The 22,997-nt window shown below is 39.7% G+C and overlaps 2 protein-coding genes across 2 annotated transcripts; both read left to right on the top strand.

Annotated features, from left to right (window-relative positions):
• The first annotated feature begins 2,285 nt into the window (after positions 1–2,285).
• Positions 2,286–4,287, top strand: LOC149827428 (pentatricopeptide repeat-containing protein At1g62350-like). Its single transcript, XM_090018514.1, has 2 exons — positions 2,286–2,442; positions 3,901–4,287. The coding sequence occupies exons 1-2, from the start codon at positions 2,296–2,298 to the stop codon at positions 4,285–4,287; spliced, it is 534 nt and encodes a 177-aa protein (XP_089874640.1). The 5' UTR covers positions 2,286–2,295.
• Positions 4,288–6,782: 2,495 nt separating this feature from the next.
• LOC149827429 (T-complex protein 1 subunit zeta 1-like) lies at positions 6,783–16,584 on the top strand. The gene is made up of 15 exons (XM_090019361.1): positions 6,783–6,961; positions 7,048–7,111; positions 7,873–8,008; positions 9,104–9,255; positions 9,380–9,427; positions 10,040–10,132; positions 10,616–10,722; positions 11,105–11,219; positions 11,331–11,417; positions 14,544–14,748; positions 14,929–15,023; positions 15,621–15,689; positions 15,851–15,958; positions 16,072–16,190; positions 16,290–16,584. The coding sequence occupies exons 1-15, from the start codon at positions 6,828–6,830 to the stop codon at positions 16,363–16,365; spliced, it is 1,608 nt and encodes a 535-aa protein (XP_089875487.1). The 5' UTR covers positions 6,783–6,827; the 3' UTR covers positions 16,366–16,584.
• Positions 16,585–22,997: the final 6,413 nt, after the last annotated feature.

Consider the following 22,997-nt stretch of genomic DNA (forward strand, 5'->3'; position numbering starts at 1 on the left):
TGGAGCGAGCATTAAACATCATAATGTGAACCACCATATAATCAAAACGCCTGATTGAAAAAATAATGAAAAACGACGGCAAAAACAACATTTTCCCACCTTTTGCATATGACTATCCAACCGCGCCACCAATCTACCTCGGGAAGGGGCGCTAGTAATGTAAAACGTAGAGTCACTGACAAAGAATCCATGATAGGCATGAGCATGAAAAATAATGATGGACTAATCACCAACAAGATAATAATCAAAATTTGTTGCAGTAGATTTCTCGGGCCCCCTCAGCAGCACGTTCGATGGCTGTTGGAAGCAGGATACGAGAAGTTGAACAGACGTGAGGGGTTTGCGATCATACACCGTAGATGGTGATGATTTAGTCAGAACTAGAGTCAAAAAGGATTTTCTGGTGAACTGTCTGGGCAGAGCATGCAAAAGTTGGATCGGGACCCAGATAGTCCCAAATTTGATGGCATGAAAAGAAATCTTTGGCTCCTGAAGATCTCCAATCTGCACCCATGACGAGAAAGAAGTACGTCGCGGAGGCGAAGTGACTCCCCAACACAGAAGAATCACAAGAGTCAAGAGACTTCTTAATTGAATGGTGATGAGAAACATTTGTTCGCCTTCGCTTCCAAAAAGGATGTCGACTAACAAGAAAAGAGGAACAACACCTATGACAATCAAAGCTTTTCTGAAAATTCAGAGAGAAACATGTTGCATACCACCAATCCTCCGGTCTAGCGCAACACAACTGAGATCTTGTGCGAAGGGCGTAGAAGGAGTTTTTCCATGGAGACGGGACCTGCTACCAACCCCAATTAGCGACCCAACGCGGAAGCTCCCGAAAAAAGAAAGGTGGGTCAAGCAACATCATGGCAGAACAGGCTTCAAAAGGCTCCCTCTTAACAACACAAATAAATTTCCTGACGTCCGAGATATGCAGAGAACCTACGTCTAGGCATGAACCGAAGACCTTTGAGAGATTGAAAAATAATCGATACTTGAGTCTGAATGGCAGGTCAACATCGAAACCCCACCGTCGGAGGACGAATGTTGCGCCAAAGTCATTAAGAGCATCCTGAATGATATGGAGGGCCCACTGATTTTCTCCCAAAGAGTAATCAGAAGCAAGACCCTAGAAAATGCGCGATGAAAAACTCATGAGAGAGAGAGGGGAGAGAGAGAGGATAATATGATTTGGGATGTTAAATGGCAGAACAAGACTGGACATCACCGGAGGGTGCCACGCCAGATGCAATTTCGACGAATCTCTTGTGAGGTTTAGGTCATGGGTAGAGCAATTTTCTGGTGGGTTTTAGGTTCTGGGTAGGTTTTCATCGTATATATATATATATAGAGAGAGAGCACCTGGCTACCGGAGGAGCGGTGGACGATTGCAACCGATGGTCGACCTAGAACTAGAGCATAATGTGTGAGCGAGGGCAATGTAACCCTCAAATCTTTAAAGAATCCGTGATTTTTTGTCGATAACCTTCTTCAACAGTCATGAAACTCCCAAATCTCCAAAGAACCGGTTGTCAAAGGTGCGGTGGACAATTGCAACCGATGGTCGACCTAGGACTGGAGTACGGTGTGTGAGGGAGGGCTATGCAACTACAAAATCTCCAAAGAACTGTTGAGCATTCATGAAACCCCCAAATCTCCAAAGAACTGCCTGCCGGAGGCACTGTGGAAGGTTTGAGCCGATGGTCGACTAGCTCTAGAGCACGTCGGGTGTGCGTGGGCGATGCAACCCCCAAAACTTCAAAGAACAACAACCGACCGAGAGAGAGAGAGATTGAACTAGGCTTGTGTGAAATCCCCAAGATGGTGGTGTTGAGAGAGAGAGAGAGAGATGAGGCATCTTCTGCGGGTGGGGATCATCGTCCGGGCCCTCTCTTTCTCCTCCTCCCACCCAAAGGCGTAGCTAGGGGGGGGGGGCAGGACTGGGCTTGCCTATCGAAACAATCATTTTTTTTTTTTTAAAGCGGAGTCCTAGCCTCGCCTTGATTCCATATGAAATAGATTTTTATCCATTTTTGTAGCCCAGCCCAGTCCTAACCCAGCCCTGACTGCAGCAAATAGTTTGATTCGTCCATATGAAATAGTTTTTTATTAATAATTATAGCCATTTTTTATTTTATCTAAAAAAAAAAAATTTCTGGGGGAACCCCACTATCACACAATTTTTTTTTCTACGCTCCTGTTTGCCCCCCCCCCCCCCCCCCCCCTCCCCCCTCATTTGAATCCTAGCTACGCCACTGCTCCCACCCATCGTCGAGGGGGAAGAGGAAGGAGATGGGGAAGGAAGGGCTTCTGGTGGTTCAGGGGATGAAGCGCCTCCATTCCTTCATTAAGTCCCGCGTCCCTCGCCTCCTCAAATCCGACCTCCTCGCCGTCCTTGCCGAGTTTCAGAGGCAAGACAACGTCTTCCTCTCCCTCACGGTACGTTCTTGCCGTAGTTGGGACAAGGCTTGATTATGATGATCATGATGGTGATAGTTGATGGGTATGAGGCCAGTTGGGCCTTGATGGCACACAAAAGATGTAAAGGGCAAAAAAAAGTTGGGTTTCTTGATGTTTTTGATTGTTTATACTGGTTTTCGATGCTCATCTATCGGTTCCTTGAGTTCTGAAGGATTTTAGTTGATTCTCGTTTCAAATAAAGGATGCCCCTTTGGTTGATTACATCTACCTGATCTGACACTGTTCAGTGAGAGCCATTTAGTATTTGGAAGTTAATGAGTATTATCAGAAACATGAAACATGTGAACAAGTTGCTTCAGTGCATAGTGTGGTCTTATGGTTAAGGAGTATGATGCTGGAATTTAGAAAGCAATTTTAGAAGAAAGACTGTAATTTGTTTTGTTTTGGGGGCTTGTAGTTTGTTCTGTTGTGTCTTCAACCATGTCCTGTGCAATATAGCAATCCTAATGCTTGTGATATAAGAACATGCTTAACTGCAATGTTCTAGTGGCAGAAGAGTTCATCAATTGGGTGATGGAATTGGAGCGTTCAGTAGATTGATCTGATCTGGTTTGTTAGACCTAAATAATATCCTATTTTGTTATGGAGTGTCTATGTTGCAGCTTATGTCGTTTTCCTTCAACTTTTGTCATTGTCTCTCTCAAGTCCCAAGTAAAGTTATCAGATATCATGGTAGAGTGATATTGTATGCTCAGAGAGCAAGCAAATCAAGGAGGCTTTCAGGTGTTTTAACTTATGACATATCCAAAGAAGCTTACTATCATTAAAAGAACTGATCTTTCAAACTATATTAAGATCACTTAACACTAGTTATAGTTGTCCAAACCATCCTTTTCCTTTCCTTTATTTGCTTTTGTTTTTTTTCCCACGTTTTCTTAATCTCTGAAACATTCCAATTCTGTTGTATTCCATAGTGTGAGCCCAATATGAGTCATGTGATTTTTAATCTTCAACTTTTACAGAACGCAAGAAATCTAGTTTCATAGACCAAATGATTTTATCCCGATGGACATCTATTTCTCATTTAGTATGATTTGTTCACTGGTTGTGCCATGCTGAAGATTTGAGAACTGCCATCAAATTCTTTCGTTTGTTTTCCTATTCATGTTTCAACTTCATATTTGCACATAACATTGAAGATTGTAGGGAATACCTTAATGTAGCTTATGGAATCACTGAAGTAGCATGCCCAATATGGTGTAGAAATTGGGATTTTGTGAGTCTAATTTAAGTTTCCATCCAAGGATTTCTAGGACTTCTACGGGATGTCTCAACTTTTTTAACTGTTATACATGTGCACTTTTGGCTGTCATAAGTGCACATAACTGCTAACAACAATTTCGGCGTGGCATGTTTGTGTGTTTGCTTGCACACATGTATGTTCTCCTTGTTAATGACACAGGGAATTGGCCGCAGGTATATGAATTAGTAGTTAAAGAAATATGGTACAGGGCGGACATGTTATTTTTCAGAGACATACTTATGATGTTGTCACGGAACAAGAAGGCTGAAGAACTAATGCAAGTCTGGGAAGATTCCAAGAGAGAGAAGGTCCACATTGATCAGCATACATATGGTGACATTATAAGGTGCTTGTTGGACAACAATCTACCCTCTCAAGCAATGGAATTTTACAGTGAGATGACAGAATCTCCTGATCCACCCTTGTCATTGCCTTACCGCGTAATCCTGAAAGGCCTTGTACCTTATCCTGAATTGAGGGAAAAAGTGAAGGAAGACTTTTTGGAGCTTTTCCCTGGTATGATTGTATATGACCCACCTGAGGATTTATTTAGTAATTAACTTTTATTTTTATTTTTATTGCCAGCTAAAACCCCAAAGACATTTCCATTCCTACATCATTGGAATTTCAGGTTTCTCATTTCTGCACATTTTTGGTACAGTATCTGCATGTTTGAGGTATATTTCTCATTTCTGAATTTCAGGTATATGAATTTCAGGTTTCTCATTCCTACAGTATCTGCATGTTTGCTGAACAAGCGATAAATTCAATCTGAGCCACTTTGTGGCAACTTTAACGTCCTCTGAATCATCATCATGGCAACATTTTTTTTTTAGGAGTCATGAAGGCATCTTGGTAGTCTAGAGGAGGTTGAGGGAGTGACACCATCTATAAATTCTAATGGTAGACTGCAAATGTACAAGACATGAAATGCATAGGAACAGTTGAGTGAGGCAGTATTCTGAATTGTGATCATAGATGCAATTAGGGGTGGCAATTTCTGACACGACCCGCCAACCCGCCTCTTAGGCGGGTTCGGGTTGGGCTTAAGCCAACCCGTTTAATAAACGGGTCGACCCGTGTAACCTGTTTATTAAACAAGGTCGGGTTCGGGTTGGGGGTATGCCAACCCGCCAACCCGACCCGCCAACCTGTCTGCCCGACCCGTCAACCCGACCCGCCAACCCGACCCGTCAACCCGACCCGCCAACCTGAAAACCCGTTTACCCGACCCAACCCATTTATTAAATGGGTTGGCGGGTCGTGTCGGGTTACCCGTTTATTAAACGGGTCGGGTTCGGGTTGAGGTATGCTGACACGCCAACCCGCCAACCCGACCCGATTGCCACCCCTAGATGCAACTGGTTGAACATTATGCTGTACCTAACACCTTATTGAACAGCACACTTTCCAAGCTAGTGAAGAAAAAAAAAATTAAATGGTGTAAAGCAAGAAAACCATAGATAGGGTTGCAATGCTTTAACCAGGGAGACCTTTAACAAGGAGAATGCATTTCTTCATTAAGATATGGGTATATATGCACTTCCTATCAAGCTCTGGTTCAATATGGAGGTTTAGAGTCTTGTAGTGGGGTACATCTTCGCATCTGGGTAATGTCTACTTTCAATTCTAGCATCAGCCTTATCGACCTAATTGGATACTGGCTCATTGGATTTGTTATTGGGGTTGGTTTCCAATGGAAAAGGGTGCTACCGAATCTGGACTTTTACGTATATTCAGATTTGGATATCCATCAGATTTGAATATCCATTGATTTCAGATGCAAAACCGGAAACTGAATCAAAATCTGATTTGATTTGCTTTACTGAATCTGACTAGTCAGATTCGGATTAGGTTGGATATGGGATCCAAATCTGGTCCAATGCTAGGTTTAATAGTTTTTTTGTCTATGAAATGGATGAAGAATAACTACAGTTAGGAATGTCAATGAATCGGATTTTATCCAATATCCTACCAAATTTGATTCGGTTTAGTTGCATTTGGTAAGCCAAAACTATATCCAATTATAATTGGATGCAGATATGATTTTTATTTTTTGCAACCGAATCTAACAAATATATGAATTTTACGGATATCTGAATCCATTTACATGTAAAAAAAAAAGATCTGTTTTGATGTTTTCACAATTCAAATTTGAATCCATTTAGCCAACATCAGATTAGTCAAATATGATATTGGCCACATCCAATCCGAATCTGAACCGTTCACATTCCTAACTACAGTGTCAATCGATTGGAATTCAATAAACTATGGGCATTTGTATGAAAATTTTGATACTATGAGCAGGTATATGTGAAATCCATCAAATGCAAAGTTGGGTTTAGCTTTCTGATGATAAACACATATTTTAAGCAAAAAATACGATAGAAAATTGCAGAAGCACTAGGATAGAAATCTACAACTTAGCATGCTCATTATAATTTTGTTCATGTTTACTCGAAATATGTAAATTTGTAAAAATACACTTTCAGTGGATCTATATATTATCTTCACGATTCAAATCAGATCAATATTTGAAACTATTTACAGATCTCAGTCAAATCCAGGTCTAGATCCAGATCCGAAGGTGAACTTGAGTTTTATAAAAACTGATACCACGCCGGGTCAAGCAGAACCTGATACATATCCGACCCGTTTGCAACCTCGTCTCCGAATTCCGAAACCAGAGTCTATGCGCTAAAGGAACACGATTTTCAAACCTCGAGAAGCCCAAAAACAAAAAGTTCTCTTTCTGTCATCGCCACCTGTAAGATTACATTCATATTTTCCCAACAATTTGCCCTTTTTTCACATAATTTCCTCTATGTCCTCGACAGTACACGCAAACGCAAAGCGGAGCTCGGAACATTTTTTTTTTGCCTTGACTTATACGCGCAACCTACTTTCATGACACGATTTGTGTCATGCTCGGTTCTGTGTTGCTGGTAGCCAGGTACCGTCGGATCACGTCGATCGGCTATCACCAGCCGTTGGATAGGCCGGCCTTCTAGAGTGGGGTTTAAAGTCTCCTGTAAGGTATATAAACCAAACCCCCAACTTCAAAGGGAAGAATAAGAAGAAGAGCAGCAGCGAAGGGAAGATGTCGCTGCGGGTGCTGTATCCGAACGCGGAGGTGCTGAACAAGAATGCGGCTCTGCACATGAACATAAGCGCAGCGAAGGGGCTGCAGGACGTCCTCAAGACCAACCTTGGCCCCAAAGGCACTATCAAGATGTCTCTCCTTCTACCTCTCGTTTTGTTGTTGCTGATGCTTCTGTTACTGAGGTTTTTCTTTTCTTACGGTTTGGTGTTGGTTTCAGGCTCGTGGGTGGCGCCGGGGACATCAAGCTCACCAAGGACGGCAACACCCTCCTCAAGGAGATGGTTCATTCTCCCTCTCAACAACTTTCTTTTTTTTTTCGTTTTCTTGCGTTTCGACTCTTTGATCTTTCGGTAAAATGCGCGAACCGCTTATTCGTTTCGCGTCGATTTAGCGCGGAGTTTTGAAATGATTGAGGTCGGTCTTTGATAGCGGTTTCATATGTGGAAAATTAGGGTTAGGGTTCCTAGTTTTTAGGTCTTTGTTTGGGTATATCGCGAGGCAGTAACAGTGAGGGCTGTGATTTTGGTTTCTGCCCTAGTGGGATTCCTGCTGTTGGGTGTTGCTGTATGCGCTTTTGGTCGATGCAACATTTTGTGGGCTCTAGCGAAAATGTGAAAATTTCACAATTTATTTATTTTTGGTTTATAGAAGCTAGATGATGTATCTGCATTGTTTTGGAAGTTGTAGCATTCGATCTTGTGCTATGTTTATCTTCATTGGCTGTAGTGTCGTCTTGGGCATGAACTCTTGCTTGGCTCAGTTTACTGTGTGTTGTTTACATCATGATGGTGTGCGTTTCGAAAAGGCTTCACTGTCTTCTTGCCCATATTTGTGGTAGTATACGTTGTACAACATGTAGGGGCAGAACCAATGGCACAAATCCCGCTATATTTGTAAAAGTATTTGCAGCAATCTTCCTTTCTTCATGTAATTCATGATGATATTCACCCCAGTTAGCTTATAATATCAATGTTGTTTGTTGTTGCAGTTCATGGTGTCTGTTTTTTTATTGTTCTAATGCACTCTGTTTTCTCTCTGTTAGCAAATTCAAAATCCAACTGCTATTATGATAGCAAGGACAGCAGTTGCCCAAGATGATATAAGTGGAGATGGCACGACCTCCACAGTGCTCTTTATTGGCGAGCTCATGAAGCAATCAGAGCGTTATATTGATGATGGTTAGTAACACTGTCCGTATAGCACCATGTTTTGAAAATTTTCCAGGCTATTTCAAGACATTGGCACACTGTAAGCTTTTGTTTGCATCAATTTGTTGATTAGAAAGGGCCACATTTTTCATCTTCTACAAGTCTGATTGCCAGATAGTGTTTGGTGCCTTTTGTTAATGCAACTTTTTATTTGATATGTGGTAGATGATATAACTTCCCTCAAGCCTTACGTGACGTTAATTCTAAATTGTTTTCTTGCTCTATATTTATCAGGAAACGACTTCATATAGAACACATGAACGTTCCTTTATGTAGCATAGGCTACATCATGTTCTTGTAGATAACTTGTACTCTCTATCATCAGTACTGATTAAATAGCACAAGCACATTGGCCTCTTTAGGGGATGGCAGCAAGGATGTGGCAACCACCACCTTATCTATTGCAAGACGTGAAGGTTTCCAACTGATGTGAAGATTCAGGAGGACGTACTAGGCTAGAGGTGGCATCCTTTTATTCCAGACCTGGCTAATTATCTGGTGATCCCATGAAGTCTTACTTCCCATTTCAAATCCCTCCCATGAGCACCAAACAGGCACAACCTTCCATCCCACCCTCACAAAGAAAACTTTACAAAATATAGATAGTGCAACCATACTGTTGCTTTGAACTAGGAAATTATTGACCGCAAGATCCAAAAGTTTCCTAACATGTTCTAAACAACTAGGCCTCTCTTATGAGTTCCCTGTGCAAACAAGCATGCAATTATATGTGCATATATGCAGTTCTATCGGTAGAATGCTTCAATTGATCAGTTCTAACTTGACTCAAGAGGTGGAAGATTAGATCTCATGCATGCTTTCACATGTTTGTGTACACTTATGCATGCATATTTGCACATAGTTTTTTTCAATTTTTGTGCCTTTTTTCCAATTTTATATATATGTGTGTGTGTGTGTGTGTGTGTGTGTGTGCGTGTGCAGGATTCAGTATTCAGTTTCGTGTACTCAGATGATGCATGTATGAGTGAAGTTTACTTTCAGTTATAAGTTGCTAAAATAAGATTCAGTAATCCCATTAAATGTTTACAATTTTATCAAGCTCAGGTATGCATCCACGTGTACTAGTTGATGGATTTGAGATTGCCAAAAGAGCAACCCTTGAGTTTCTGGAAAAATTCAAGACTCCGGTTGTCATGGGTGCTGATCCTGATATAGAGATGCTGAAAATGGTAGCTAGGACAACTGTTAGGACAAAGGTATGCATTTCATGTTCTCTTCAACTATCTTATGACCATTTGATAGAAACTGTGCTTATTTTGAGATTTTTGCGGCACCATATTTGTCTTCGCCAGCTTAACTGTCTTCTGTCTTGTTTTTTAGCTGTACGAGGCATTGGCGGATAAGTTGACTGAGATAGTTGTTAATGCGGTATGTATCTATTATCTGGTGTGAGAGTCTAGTGCTTATAGTATTTATCTATCTATAATGCTTTCTGCTTGCAAAATGCTTTCCATATTGCAAAGAAGAGATTTCAATTTTGCCTAATAATTTTTTTGTATTTTTGGGCCTTCGAAGCAATAGATTGCCGACAGGGGATTTGAAAATGGATTACAAAATGAGATAGTTTTTCCCCATTATTTTTACAACCTTAAAAATGTCGGCCTCATATGGTTGAAGTAATGCAGGTTGATGTTGTTCTTAAATCCTCCTAGTTGAAAAATGTAATGTGATATGAAGCTTCTGACTAATTAGGTTCAGCATTTTTCTTAAGTTAGTGTGAAATGTTCTTATGCCATTCTTATCCTTTAGTGTCTGTTTTCTTTTCAAATAAACTCCAGCTGTCATTTTTGTTTCACAAGTTTGATTTATAAAGATTTTTGAGAATATTGATATTTTTTGGTACAACCTGTATGAGTTATTCACTATGTATCATATAGTGCACTTTGTTTAATGGTTATTGTTATGCGGAAATATACCTTATTAATGTTTATTTGTCATGCATAATGGAGCAGTCCTTTGTTTTCCTTTTCTTGTCAATAGGTTCTGTGTATTCGTAAACCTGATGAACCTATAGACCTGTTTATGGTGGAGATCATGCACATGCGTCATAAGTTTGATGCAGACACTCGTCTGGTACGTATTTATCCCATTTTCTCACTGTTTCGTTGCACATTTCTGTACTAATTATTCAATATTATGAATAAGCAGCATGGTTTTTCATTTAAATTAAACATAATAAGGCAGTATAAGCTTTGTTCTTTTTATTTTCTTTTTGGTTTTAACTGTGAATGTGGTTAGCTCTTTGTTCTAGGGCTTTGATTCTGTCATTCTTGTTTTCTGTTCTGTATTTAGATTTCTCAAACTCACAATATTTGGTCATTATTGAGTCTTGACTATGAATAGTATTTTCTATATAATGTGAATAAACTTCAGTTTCTTCAGCAGTATGAGTTCTGTGCTGCCTGATTTATGATTCGTATAATCTCAGTCTGAATGCCTTATTGAACATTGTATTAGATTTACAAGATCTATGGCTGTTCCCCTCCCCCTGTATTTGAGTGGATCCTTTTGTTGTGACTCCATTTATTTTAGATGCACGTGTCACTGTTCTTGTAGGTTGAAGGTCTTGTTCTTGATCATGGATCTAGACATCCAGATATGAAAAGACGTGCAGAAAACTGCTATATACTTACCTGTAATGTATCCTTGGAGTATGAAAAGAGGTAATTATAAATAATTTTCACTATTTCCATCTTTTGCTTCTAGGTATCTGTTGGTATTGCAGTAGTTATTTAAAATCGTTCAGGAAGAACTAAAATTTCCTGTCAGTTTTCCTGTTTGGTTACTTTAATGATTCAGCATGCAAGATTATGCACTGTGTTTTTTATTTCAAATTACCTGAAAGGGTTGTAAACTACTTTTGGAAGCTAAATAGTTGCTCTTCCTAATTTTGATTTGAGAAACCTGTAAGATAGTCCATTGAGACCCTAACCTATCCAAACTGTGACTTTTCAATTGATGGACTTTGTTTCATTTAGTAGTACTGGACTTTTGTTCTTTTGAATAGTTTTAGAAGTATTAACTGACTGGAATTTTTTGCAACAGTGAAATAAATGCTGGGTTTTTTTACTCAAGCGCAGATCAGAGGGAAAAGATGGTTGCTGCTGAAAGGCAGCGAGTGGATGAGAAAGTCAAAAAGATCATTGACCTCAAGAATAAGGTGCTTCTTAGTTCATTAATATCAGGGTTTACTTCATTCGTTGGTATCACTATTCTTATCAGTTACCAAAAGAGATTTTCTAGACTAAAACTGCATCTGATTCATTTGCAGCTCTGTTCTGGAAATGATAACAATTTTATCGTGATCAACCAGAAGGGAATTGACCCCCCCTCACTAGATCTGCTTGCAAGAGCAGGGGTAAATAATGATTTTCTTTGTACTTTTTATCTCTCTCTCTCTTACAGAATGATTGTCTGGTCTGCTTTTGCTGTTACCAATAATACTGCAAGTACCTTGTGTTCATGTGTCTGGTTTGTTTTGGATAAATTCATGTCTGACAGTTGTTTTTGCTGCTGTTATATCTAGAAGAGTAAAATCAACTTCTTAGTTCTGCTAGTTGTGCAATTGCAGTAGTTTTGAATTTGGTATGCTGTCCTAGTCATATTTCTTCACTTCTCCATCTAGTTTGTGAAGCGATTTTGTTAATGGGCCTTTGGTTTAGGGGTGTCAATGTGTGAGAATGCACTCTTACGCGAGAAAACCATAAAAACCCTCACTCTTGCACAAGAATCGAGCCCCACAATGCTCTCAAGCCTCTTACGGTGTGTGGGTTCCCCTCTAATGACCTGTACGCAAATGGGGAAATCACTCTTAAGGTGGCCTTTAAAGCTTAAAATCTAAAAAGTAACTTTTGAGTCTTCTAAAATTGTGCCAAGGGTGTATCGTACCATATGGTACGATACACGCGATAGACACTTATATCGTGATACGAGTATGTATTGATAGTAATGATACATATCGTACAATACGGTACCAACAGTGTTGTGAAAAGCATTGAGGCGTAGCGAGGCGCTCCACCAAAATCTGAAGCGAGGCGTGTAAGCCTCGAGGCGTAAAGCGTAAGCCTCAAGGCGTAAAGCGTAAGCCTCAAAAAAAAAAATTAACTTTAAAAAACTATACAAAAATATCTAAAATTATAAATAAATAAAAAATGATTTATTGATGAAGCAACAACCAACAAGAAATAAAACACACACGAGATTGTGGACTTATATTCAGTCAAATATCCAATCCAAATCCCAAGTGTTGACATTCCTCCCTCTCTCTCTCTCTCACACACACACACACACACGAGATTTTCAAAACTTGTTTCTTTTGTTACTTGGAATCAGTGTTGTTAAAAATCGGTTCACTAAGTGAATTGTTAAAAAAGATAATATCTGTCCAAATTGAATGGAATCATATTGTTTTTTAATCAGACCATTACAAAGATTAGCTTTTTATATTTTTATAAAACATATAAATGAATCAATTTAGGGTAGAATCAACTTGATTGAGCAAAAAACAAAAACAAATTTTAACCAGCAACTTACATTGGTTGAGTTCATTTTTCTTAGAAGCCATTTCAGAAGTTGAAAGTTTCTGTTATCAAGAGAAAAAGTAAGTTCAATATGAAAAAATGAATAGTCACTAAAACAATACATTTACATAATCAATCAATTGTTGTTTGCACATGAATACATCACAATTAACTTATTATAATCAAATTGGACGAAATTGAGATAACATCAATATCATATGGTACAACACAACTTTAACTCTCATTATTCGAGCATTTAAATGATTGTTTTATTTCACCTTTTCAATGTTTTGTAGCCACTTCTTGCTTTTTCATTCCATGTGAACTTGTAAACATATCATTTCCACTCCTAGCATCACTTTTTTATTTTACTTCCATGTTTAGCAACCTTGTTTTGGATCCTAATCCAATCATGCATACAGTGCGGAGAGAGAAGAGAGAACGAAAGGGAAGAGAGCATACCTGACCTCCAAGAGAGGGAGAGCGAGAGCGAGCCGGCGCAGCGTGGAAGTGGAGGCGACGTGGGTGACGGTGGCGAAGGAGGAGCGTGAAGAGAGGGACAGCGAGTGGGAGAGGAGAGGGAGAGCGAGTGGGAGAGGAGAAGGACAGCGTGCGTGAAGGAGGAACGTGGGCTTTTTAAGCCATGCTTAAAAAAACCCTATTTTGTGGTCAAATGAGGGCTTTGACCCTCATTTGACTATGAAAGTTTAAGGCGTGTACGCCTCAGTGTGAGGCGTGCGCCTCAAGGCGTATGAGGCACACACCTCGGGGCTTTTGCGCTTTGTACGTGCGCCTCAAGGCATAAAGCCCCTCGCCTTGAGGCAAGGCACGCTTTTTTGCTCCTTGAGGCACGTTTTTAATAACATTGGATACCAACAACACTACTCTTGAATACAATACAGGCTTTCAAACTCTCCCTCAAACTCGGAATGATGCAAGAGGTGACTCAATCTACATTAAGGTCTAGGATCTCACATAAGGCAAAGAGATGACTCCATCCAAATATGTTTGTCATATGAAGTGACAAGTTATCTCAATGTGCTTGGATGCTGATGAAATTCTGGATTGTAGGCAATATGTATAGCACTTTGATTGTTATAATGAAGTAGAGTGCCTTCTTCCAACTTAACACCGATGTCCTCAAGTATCCAATGTTTCATTACAGTTTGTGGCATCAACCTATATTTAGCTTCAGTTATAAACATTGCAACTCTTCCATAATCAAAGATTCACCATGAAAGATTCAAAGTCTGTGGTTGAATGCTGATCTCTAATGGATCATCTGAAGTCAGAGTCATGATATGCTCTCAGTTGTAATGAAGATGATGATGACAAGTACAAGGATGCATATTACTCTTAACATAGTGAATGGTCCTTATTAACATGGCTGCCATATGAGCTGATCTTGGTACACTCATAAATTAGGCCACTACATTTATAAGATATGTGATGTCTAGAAATGGTCAAACAGATCAACTTTTATGTTACTTTGTAGACAACATCAAGGCTCTGCTTGGGAGCCATATTTGAGATGTTGATGGGAGGGATTCACTGGATCCCCTATCTCCTGCTGTTTGATAACCCAGATTTGGGAGATGAGGGTGCAGATGGCCTCTCATCTCCCCATTTCTACTATATCATCAAAAGGATGTGGTTGACAACTCTCACTCCCATCACCCATTTTGACCTCCAGTCCTATCATCCATTATCTCCACTTTAGCATTGGCATCCAAACCGAGCCTAAATTTTGAAAGCCTGGATGCTAGTTAACAAAAATCATAGATAAAATATCTTGAAAGGCTGTTGGTTATCCTGTAGTTTTGGTAGATATCTACAATTGTTTCCTATTTGTTGCACTGATTGCATGATATTACTTAGTGCTACTGGAAGGACTGAATTGTCCTCATCCATGTTCTTCTCTGAATGTAGCAACTAGGTCTTATTAACTACTCTTTTTGCTGTAGATTATTGCTCTGCGAAGAGCAAAGAGGAGAAATATGGAAAGACTTGTTCTCGCTTGTGGAGGTGAGGCTGTGAATTCTGTGGAAGAATTGACTCCTGAGTGTCTTGGATGGGCTGGATTGGTTTATGAGCATGTTCTTGGAGAGGAGAAATATACATTTGTTGAAAATGTGAAGAATCCTCACTCATGTACAATATTAATAAAAGGTGCTGCTTTGTGTTCTTCTCCCTAAACAAAGCATTGCGTGGTTTATGAGCAGATTTTGTTTTATTTTGTTTTTTGATTATGGTCCCTGCATAGACATAGTTTACAAGCATCCTTGTATTTTCTACCTATGGAAAAATGTTGATGTTGCAATATTAATTTTGTTGTTGTTGTTCTTAAAGGTCCAAATGATCATACCATTGCTCAGATAAAGGATGCTGTTCGTGATGGTTTGAGGGCTGTCAAAAATACAATTGAGGATGAAGCACTAATACTGGTAAGTATCTACTTGTGCTGCTGACTAAATCTACAAGGATTCTTATGTATACCTTTCATGAGTTGATCTTGTGTTTTGCTGGTTGATTGATATTGTAGCCGTTTGAATGCCTGATCTTGGATCATCATCTCCATCATACTGTTGGTCTACCTTATTCTGATGAAAGATTTTTATGAAAATTACAAGAGCTTCAAGACCTGAGATTGAACCTTGCAGTATTGGGTTGTTTAATTTAATGCCAGCTTGTTAAAGATGGGCTTGTTGGTCTATTTTTATATTTTTCTTTTATAGAAATCCAAAGGGAACATTGTGTTGCAGATCACTCCTTTTTTAATGAAGTCCTCCGTGTCGGCATTTTCCTGCATTCTGTATCAGCTTAGGCCTTGTGTTTCTTCTATTGCACAAAAATTTCATCAGTTTGTTTTATGTCCTGCATGGTTTTGGTTTCATGATGAATTAAATTGAACCTGCTGTTTTTGCTTGCTCCCGAAGTGTAAACCTCTTCATGATTCGAAAAATAGTACTGGTTAGTTGATTCATGAGAATATGGATGGGCGACTGATGGAAGGAAGCTTCAAATTTTATTGCATAATGCAGGGTGCAGGTGCGTTTGAAGTTGCAGCTAGACAGCACCTTGTCAATAACGTGAAGAAAACCGTCCAAGGGGTAATAGTTCTTCTTGCATGCATTACATGTCAGAAACTATGAATACCTTTCTTTGTCAAAAAAAAAAGCTTTGTTGAAAAAAACTAGAAAGCTTTTATTATGTGTTATCCACAAATGCTTTCTGTTGATTGCAAAGTTCCTCTTTTGGCTTATTTCCTCAGCGTGCCCAGCTTGGGGTGGAAGCCTTTGCGGATGCCCTGCTAGTTATTCCCAAGACTTTGGCAGAAAACTCTGGTCTTGATACACAGGATGTTCTCATTGGTCTTCAGGTTATTGTTGTTATTACTGTTTATCTGATTTAAATATGCTTCCCAATTTCCCTATTTGCTTTTATATGGTATCCTTCTGCCTAAAGTTTGTTTGTTTTTTGGTGTTGATGTAGACTGAGCATGACAAGGGGAATGTTGTGGGTTTGAGCCATCACACTGGTGAGCCCATAGACCCCCAAATGGAGGGCATTTTTGACAATTATTCTGTGAAGCGGCAAATCATTAATTCTGGGTATGCAATTCTGAGTTCAATCTAAATAAAGCTATAATGTCAAGTTTTTAAAATGTGTTCTCATCTTACATGAAAATCCTTTATTTCTTTTGGCAACAGGCCTGTTATTGTTTCTCAATTGCTGCTTGTTGATGAAGTGATTCGTGCCGGTCACAATATGAGGAAACCTAGTTAGTTCAACCAGTTTTGGTTTTTGTATCCATAGACTTTTAGGTGGTATTGAACCATTTCAAATTTTGCCTATGATATTTTTTGGAACTATTATGAGTTGGTGTTGGGTTAATGTCTGTGGATTACTTGTTACAGTACTGTTGCTGTGTGGGGGTTTCTTTACCGTCTTGTCGGTTTAGTTTTGGTATCAATGAAATGCTTATTTAACCACATGCAAAACAAACAAGCGACCGTTCCTTCTGAGGACATGAGCTGACGCTGTGTTTCTATATACCATGGTTGGACTGCCTAAACTATTAATTTCTTGTGATGTAAAGTTCGAGGGCTATCATTTGCTACCCTTGTGGGTTAAGGACTCTTTAGTTGGAACTCATAAGGGAGGATGTTTTGACTAATTCTGACGTCATGGATGTGTTCGGTATGTTCAAAATAGTAGTAGGAATTGACTTCTGAATCATAGTTTTGATGTAAAAATACTTTTTGAGATTTGACAATTTTTTTATACTGTAGGCGGTTGATTTTTTCAACCACCGTGAATTCTGACATGTTAGGAAAGCATGACCCAAAGGGCAGTTTCTATTAAATATGGATCACATTTGACGGGTCAGAGCTGAAAAAAAAAATATTACATTTTTTTCTAAGGGGGTCTTTTACACACTAGGATTACTGCTTTGCCTTCATAAGTGTCATGAATTATCATTATCCAGATCTCTCTTGTGAGGGAAAATCTTGAGTTGAACTAAAAAAAAATTTCTTACAAAAATATGAGAGAAAATATTGCCTTATAAGACTTACAAAATGTATACATATATGAAAAAGTAGGTGATTTTTTAAGAATATTATGATAATTTTTTAAGACAAAATTGTGATACTTTATTAAGGAGATGAAAAGATTATTTTGATAAGCTATTTAATGAAAGTCATGCTCAAGATCTTGGAGACTTCTCCATTCATTTTCATGAGATAAATCATGACTTTATGCGTAAGATTCAAATGAAAGAGATTGCAGAGGCTTTGAAGAAAATGAAATCAAGAAGGGCAGTTGGCCCTGATGGTATACCTGTCAAGGCTTGAAAATGCTTGGGAGAGAAAGGTTTAGAATGATTGACAAATCTTTTTAACAAGATTTGGCGGACAAATAAGATGCTTAATGAGTGGATGAAGAGTACTTTGGTGCCTCTATATAAGAATAAGAGTGATATACAAGATTGCACAAACTATCGTGGTATAAAACTCATGAGTCATACTATGAAACTTTGTGAGAGGGTGATTGAGTCTAGGTTGAGGAAGGTTGTCATGATATCGGAGAATCAATTTGGTTTTATGCCTGGAAGATTAACTATGGAACCTATACATCTTCTTAGGCAACTTATTGAAATATACAGAGAGAGGAACAAAGATTTGCACATGGTTTTTATTGATTTGGAGAAGGCATACGATAGAGTACCTAGGGACGTTCTCTGGTGGACAATGATAAAGAAATGCGTTTCTCTCAAGTACATTAGTATAATTAAAGATATGTATGAAGGAGTAGTAACCAATGTCCGTAATGTCCGTACTTGTGTAAGGGTGACAACTAATTTTCCGATAACAGTTGGGTTACATCAAGGATCTACTTTAAGCTCTTTCCTATTTGCTATAGTGATAGATGAGCTTACGAGATCAATTCAAGAAAATGTACCGTGTTGTATGTTGTTTGCTGATGATATTGTTTTGATTGATGAGTCTAGAGCTGGGGTTAATGTTAAGTTAGAATTATGGAGACAGACATTGGAAGCTAGAGATTTTAAGTTGATTAAGAGTAAGACTGAATATATGGAATGTCGGTTTAGTAAGCAACGAAGTAGTGATGGGAGTGTAGTTAAGCTTGGTGAGCAAGAAATACCGGTGGATGATTATTTCAAATATTTGGGATCCATTATTCAAAAGTACAAAGAAATTGATGGAGATGTAAATCATAGGATAAAGGTTGGGTGGATGAAATGGAAAAGTGCAACTGGAGTGTTGTGCGATCGTAGAATGCCATTGCGGTTGAAGGAAAAGTTTTATAGGACGACTATTAAGCCCGCTTTACTATATGGTATGGAATGCTGGGCTGCCAAGAGACATCATATTCAAAAAATGAGTGTAGCTGAGATGCGGATGTTTAGATGGATGTGTGGAAATACAATAAAAGATAAGATTCAGAATGAGGAGATACGTAAGAAGGTAGACGTTTCACCGATTGAAAATAAGATGAGAGAGAATCGTTTACGGTGGTTTGAACATATTCGGTGAATGCCTAATGATGATCCAGTTAGAAGGATGGAGAAATGGGAAAATATATTAGTTAAAAGAGGTCGGGGTAGGCCTAGAAAGACTTGGATGGAGATGATAGGAAAGGATATGAATGCTTTGAACCTCACTGAGGACATGACATTGGATAGAAATGAGTGGAGGAAAATGATTCATGTGGAAGACCCAAAATGAATTTCTTTTTTGGTTCTTATCGCCGACCCCAATTGTTTTGGGATGAAGGCGTAGTTGTAGTTGTTGTTGTTGTTGTTTGTTATTGGCTTCTGAAATTGTTGCAAATAGTAATGTTCTGGTGCACTGCACCAAAGTACGAAGAGAGAGAGAGAGAGAGAGAGAGAGAGAGAGAGAGAGAGAGAGAGAGACGAAAACATGTAAGACACATCCCCTCCCTAGAAACTGTAATGAGACAATGAGTGCCCAATCAAAAGCCCCTCTCCCTAGAAAAAGATTTAACAGGGAAAGTGGGGAGGGAGTTGTGTTAATCGTTTACGAGAGGGTGGTGTATGTTCGCCCCCGATGATTCACTGAATCCCACGTCTGTGTTCGGGGGGATGAATGAGCGCCACGTATTTATGCACATGGGGCTCGTATTCCCGTGTATGTTGACATAACTTTGCATCAGACTCTGGTGTTGTTGCAAAGACTTAAGTACCCTTTCTTGCTATTCTTCTCATAAAGCGATGGTTTGAGGAAATGACAAAAATGCTCTTCATTCAAAAAAGAAAAAACAAACAGTTCAAAAAAATGACAAACATGTCCTCCATCCAAAAAGTCGAGGATGATGTTGACTCTGCAAAGTCTTCTTCTTCTTTCTCTGTAAAACACTGTAAAACCCTCTCTCTCTCTCTAGAGAAGAAATCAAGGGAGGCAAAGAGTTCTCCCTGGAGAAGGCCATGAACATCAACCCTCTTACACTCTCTCTCTTCTCTCTCTACTTCTGTGCACATCCAACAGAAGATCCTACATTGCTCAATCAAACACCGACTGGCCTGCACACTGACTGTAGCATCGTTCAACTTGATGAGTTGTGGAGCCTGATTCATAGTTTTTGCCCTTACAGGAGGGGGTTTGGGGGCTCCTCCCAGCGTGGGTAACATCATTCAACTTAATGAGTTGTGGAGCCCGATTTAGAGTTTTTGCCCTTACAGGAGGGGGGTCCGGGGGCTCCCCCCAGCGCGGATCCTACTGCGCGATCAGCAGGCGGGGGGGTCCAGGGGGCCGCCCTTGACGGGGGGCTCGGGGGGGCAGCGCTCTCCAGACCAAATTTCTTTGGGGTCTTCCAACAACGATTTGTAGTATTATCGGGATTTTCTATAGCGATTTGTAGTGTTTTTGGGTCTCCAACGAGTCCCACAACGATTTATAGTGTTATCCGGCTTTTCAACAGCGATTTGTAGTGTCTTCCGCAAATCACTATAGCGATTTATAGTGTTATCCGGCTTTTCAACAACGATTTGTAGTGTCTTCCGCAAATCACTATAGCGATTTATAGTGTTTTGGGGTCTCCAACGAACCCCACAACGATTTATAGTGTTATCCAGCTTTTCATCAGCGATTTGTAGTGTCTTTCGCAAATCACTATAGCGATTTATAGTGTTTTGGGGTCTCCAACGAGCCCCACAACGATTTATAGTGTTATCCAGCTTTTTAACAACGATTTGTAGTGTCTTTCGCAAATCACTATAGCGATTTATAGTGTTATCCGACTTTTCAACAGCGATTTATAGTGTTATCCGACTTTTCAACAGCGATTTGTAGTGTCTTCTGCAAATCACTATAGCGATTTATAGTATTTTTGGGTCTCCAACGATCCCAAAGCGATTTATAATGTTGTTGGATCTTACTATAGTGATTTGTAGTATCTTCCGCAAATCACTATAGCGATTGTAGTGTTATTCAGTAAGCAAATGACTGTAAACCGCTACCCGAATTAGGACCAAATTGTCAGGGTCATATCTGCCTAATCGGAGGTCATATTTCAAATCCGTAAAAAATGGCGTCTTCGTTATTGAGTCTAGTTTATTCCTGTAATTTTTCAACGATTTCTATTGTCATTTCATTCTCCATTTTAACTAAAAACCAGACCCTTATTATTCTGTGTTATTTGAGTTGCACAACACCATTCTCGCTTGACATCCACATCTTGATTCTGGCATGCTCCTTGTTGGATTTTCCATTGATTTCTTCCAATCTTGCTTGAAACAAAGATATGTCTTTCTCACCACGACACCCTGTGCATTTTTTGACCACGACACCCAGGATCCGTGCCGGGAGGAGCCCCCAAACCTTCCTCCTGTAAGGGCAAAAACTCTAAATCAGGCTCCACAATGAATCAAGTTGAACGATGCTACCCACGCTGGGAGGAGCCCCCAGACCCCTCTCCTGTAAGGGTAAAAACTCCGAATCAGGATCTACAACTCATTTAGTTGAATGATGCTACCCACGCTGGGAGGATCCCCCAAACCCTCCTCCTATAAGGGTAAAAACTCTGAATCAGACTCCACAACTCTTCAAGTTGAATGATGCTATCCACGTTGGGAGGAGCCCCTAAACCCTCCTCCTATAAGGGCAAAAATTGTGAATCAAGCTCCATAACTCATCAAGTTGAATGATGCTACCCACGCTGGGAGGAGCCCTCAGACCCCCTTCTTGTAAGGGTAAAAACTCTAAATCAGGATCTATAACTCATTTAGTTGAATGATGCTACCCACGCTGGCAGGAGTCCCCAAACCCTCCTCCTATAAGGGTAAAAACTCTGAATCAGACTCCACAACAGTCAATGTGCAGGTCAGTCGGTGCTTGATGGAGCAATGTAGGATCTTCTGCTGGATGTGCACAGAAGCAGAAAGAAAATGGAGAGAGAGAGAGAGTGAGAGGGTTGATGTTCATGGCCTCCTCCAGGGGAGATTTCTTTCTCGGATAATCCTGCAGTGCAGAGACTGGGTCTTAAATAATCATCTTCGGAGCACTTAAGTCTTTACAACCACTCCTTTTCAAGAATCGTCATTTTTTTTTACACCAATGAATGAGAGGGTACTTAAGTCTTTGCAATCGCATCAAACTCCAACGCTAATTAATACTGACAAACATGGGATACGAGACACACATACTTACATACGTGGTGCTCTTTGGAACCCCGAACATGAGATGTAGCTAACCCCCCTGTTCAGGGGGGGGGAACATATAACATGCTTCGATCGTTTACCCTCTTATTGTGGATGAAAGTCATGTTACTTAATGGTAGATCCCCTCTGTACACAATTGCTGCTCGAATATCGAACAAAAATGTTCATATCAAAAATGTGTTTTTGAACAAAGATTACATCATAAACAATCGAAACATGGTCATGCCACCCGAAAACAAGCATGTAATTGTCATGAAATTAGCCAGAAAACACGCATTCAAGTAATGAGTGTGATGGATCAGACTATCCATGACGAATACACTTACAAGTCACAGGCACTTTAGGTATAGAGACATGCCTATGGACTTGTGTAACTTTATATATATATTCATAAAAGAAGTTTGTAAGCCATCATTTTTTTATGATCAATTCATATTTATAGCAGAAATGTAATATTCCCGGGCGACACTGTATTGGTGGAGGCTGGTAATTGATGGCATAATGTCCTTTGTATACCTCAAACACGAACCATTGGCCCACAATAGACATCACTTCAACCATGGTATCACGCAAGACTTCCTGCACGCGAGTGACCGAGCATATGAGAGGGGTATGTAAATGACTATTGTGCAACATGATTGTAGAAAAACACAAGCAAGACTTACACTCTCTTTTTGCACTGGTTTCCTCTGCAATTTGATTGTACAGGATGCAACCAAGGTCACAGTCGATGACAACGATTGGATGCAATTTCTTCAAAAATAAAGGGCTTGTCAATGTCAAAATCAGTACATACATCAGATAAGTTATACGAAGAGTGACCTCACTTTTTGTTACCTGGGTACACCGCACGTGCTAAGACAAGTTTGTTTATGTTTAATAAGTAGACAATCATGGACCACTTAGTCTTCCTCCACTTCCACCCTCTTTGTTCTCCAACACACAATAACAATAAAAGGACCGCTTGTAGCCTTCTTGGCTCTTGATCATGTCATAAGCAAAGCAAAAATGTACCCTCTCATCTCAGAGAGAGAGAGAGAGAGAGAGAGAGAGAGAGAGAGAGAGTAGGCATTCAAACGGCTATGCGGTAACTGGTAAGAGGTATTGTAAAACAAGAGAAACCACCTCTCCCCTGAAAAAAAGAGGGATTCTATACCCAACCATGAACACAAGAAAGAGAAAATTAAACAAAAATACCCTTTGAAAGGAGAGACCG

The sequence above is a fragment of the Nuphar pumila genome, chromosome 10 (assembly GCF_984573655.1).
Source record: "Nuphar pumila chromosome 10, dmNupPumi1.hap1.1, whole genome shotgun sequence".
In the NCBI taxonomy this organism is placed as follows: Eukaryota; Viridiplantae; Streptophyta; class Magnoliopsida; order Nymphaeales; family Nymphaeaceae; genus Nuphar; species Nuphar pumila.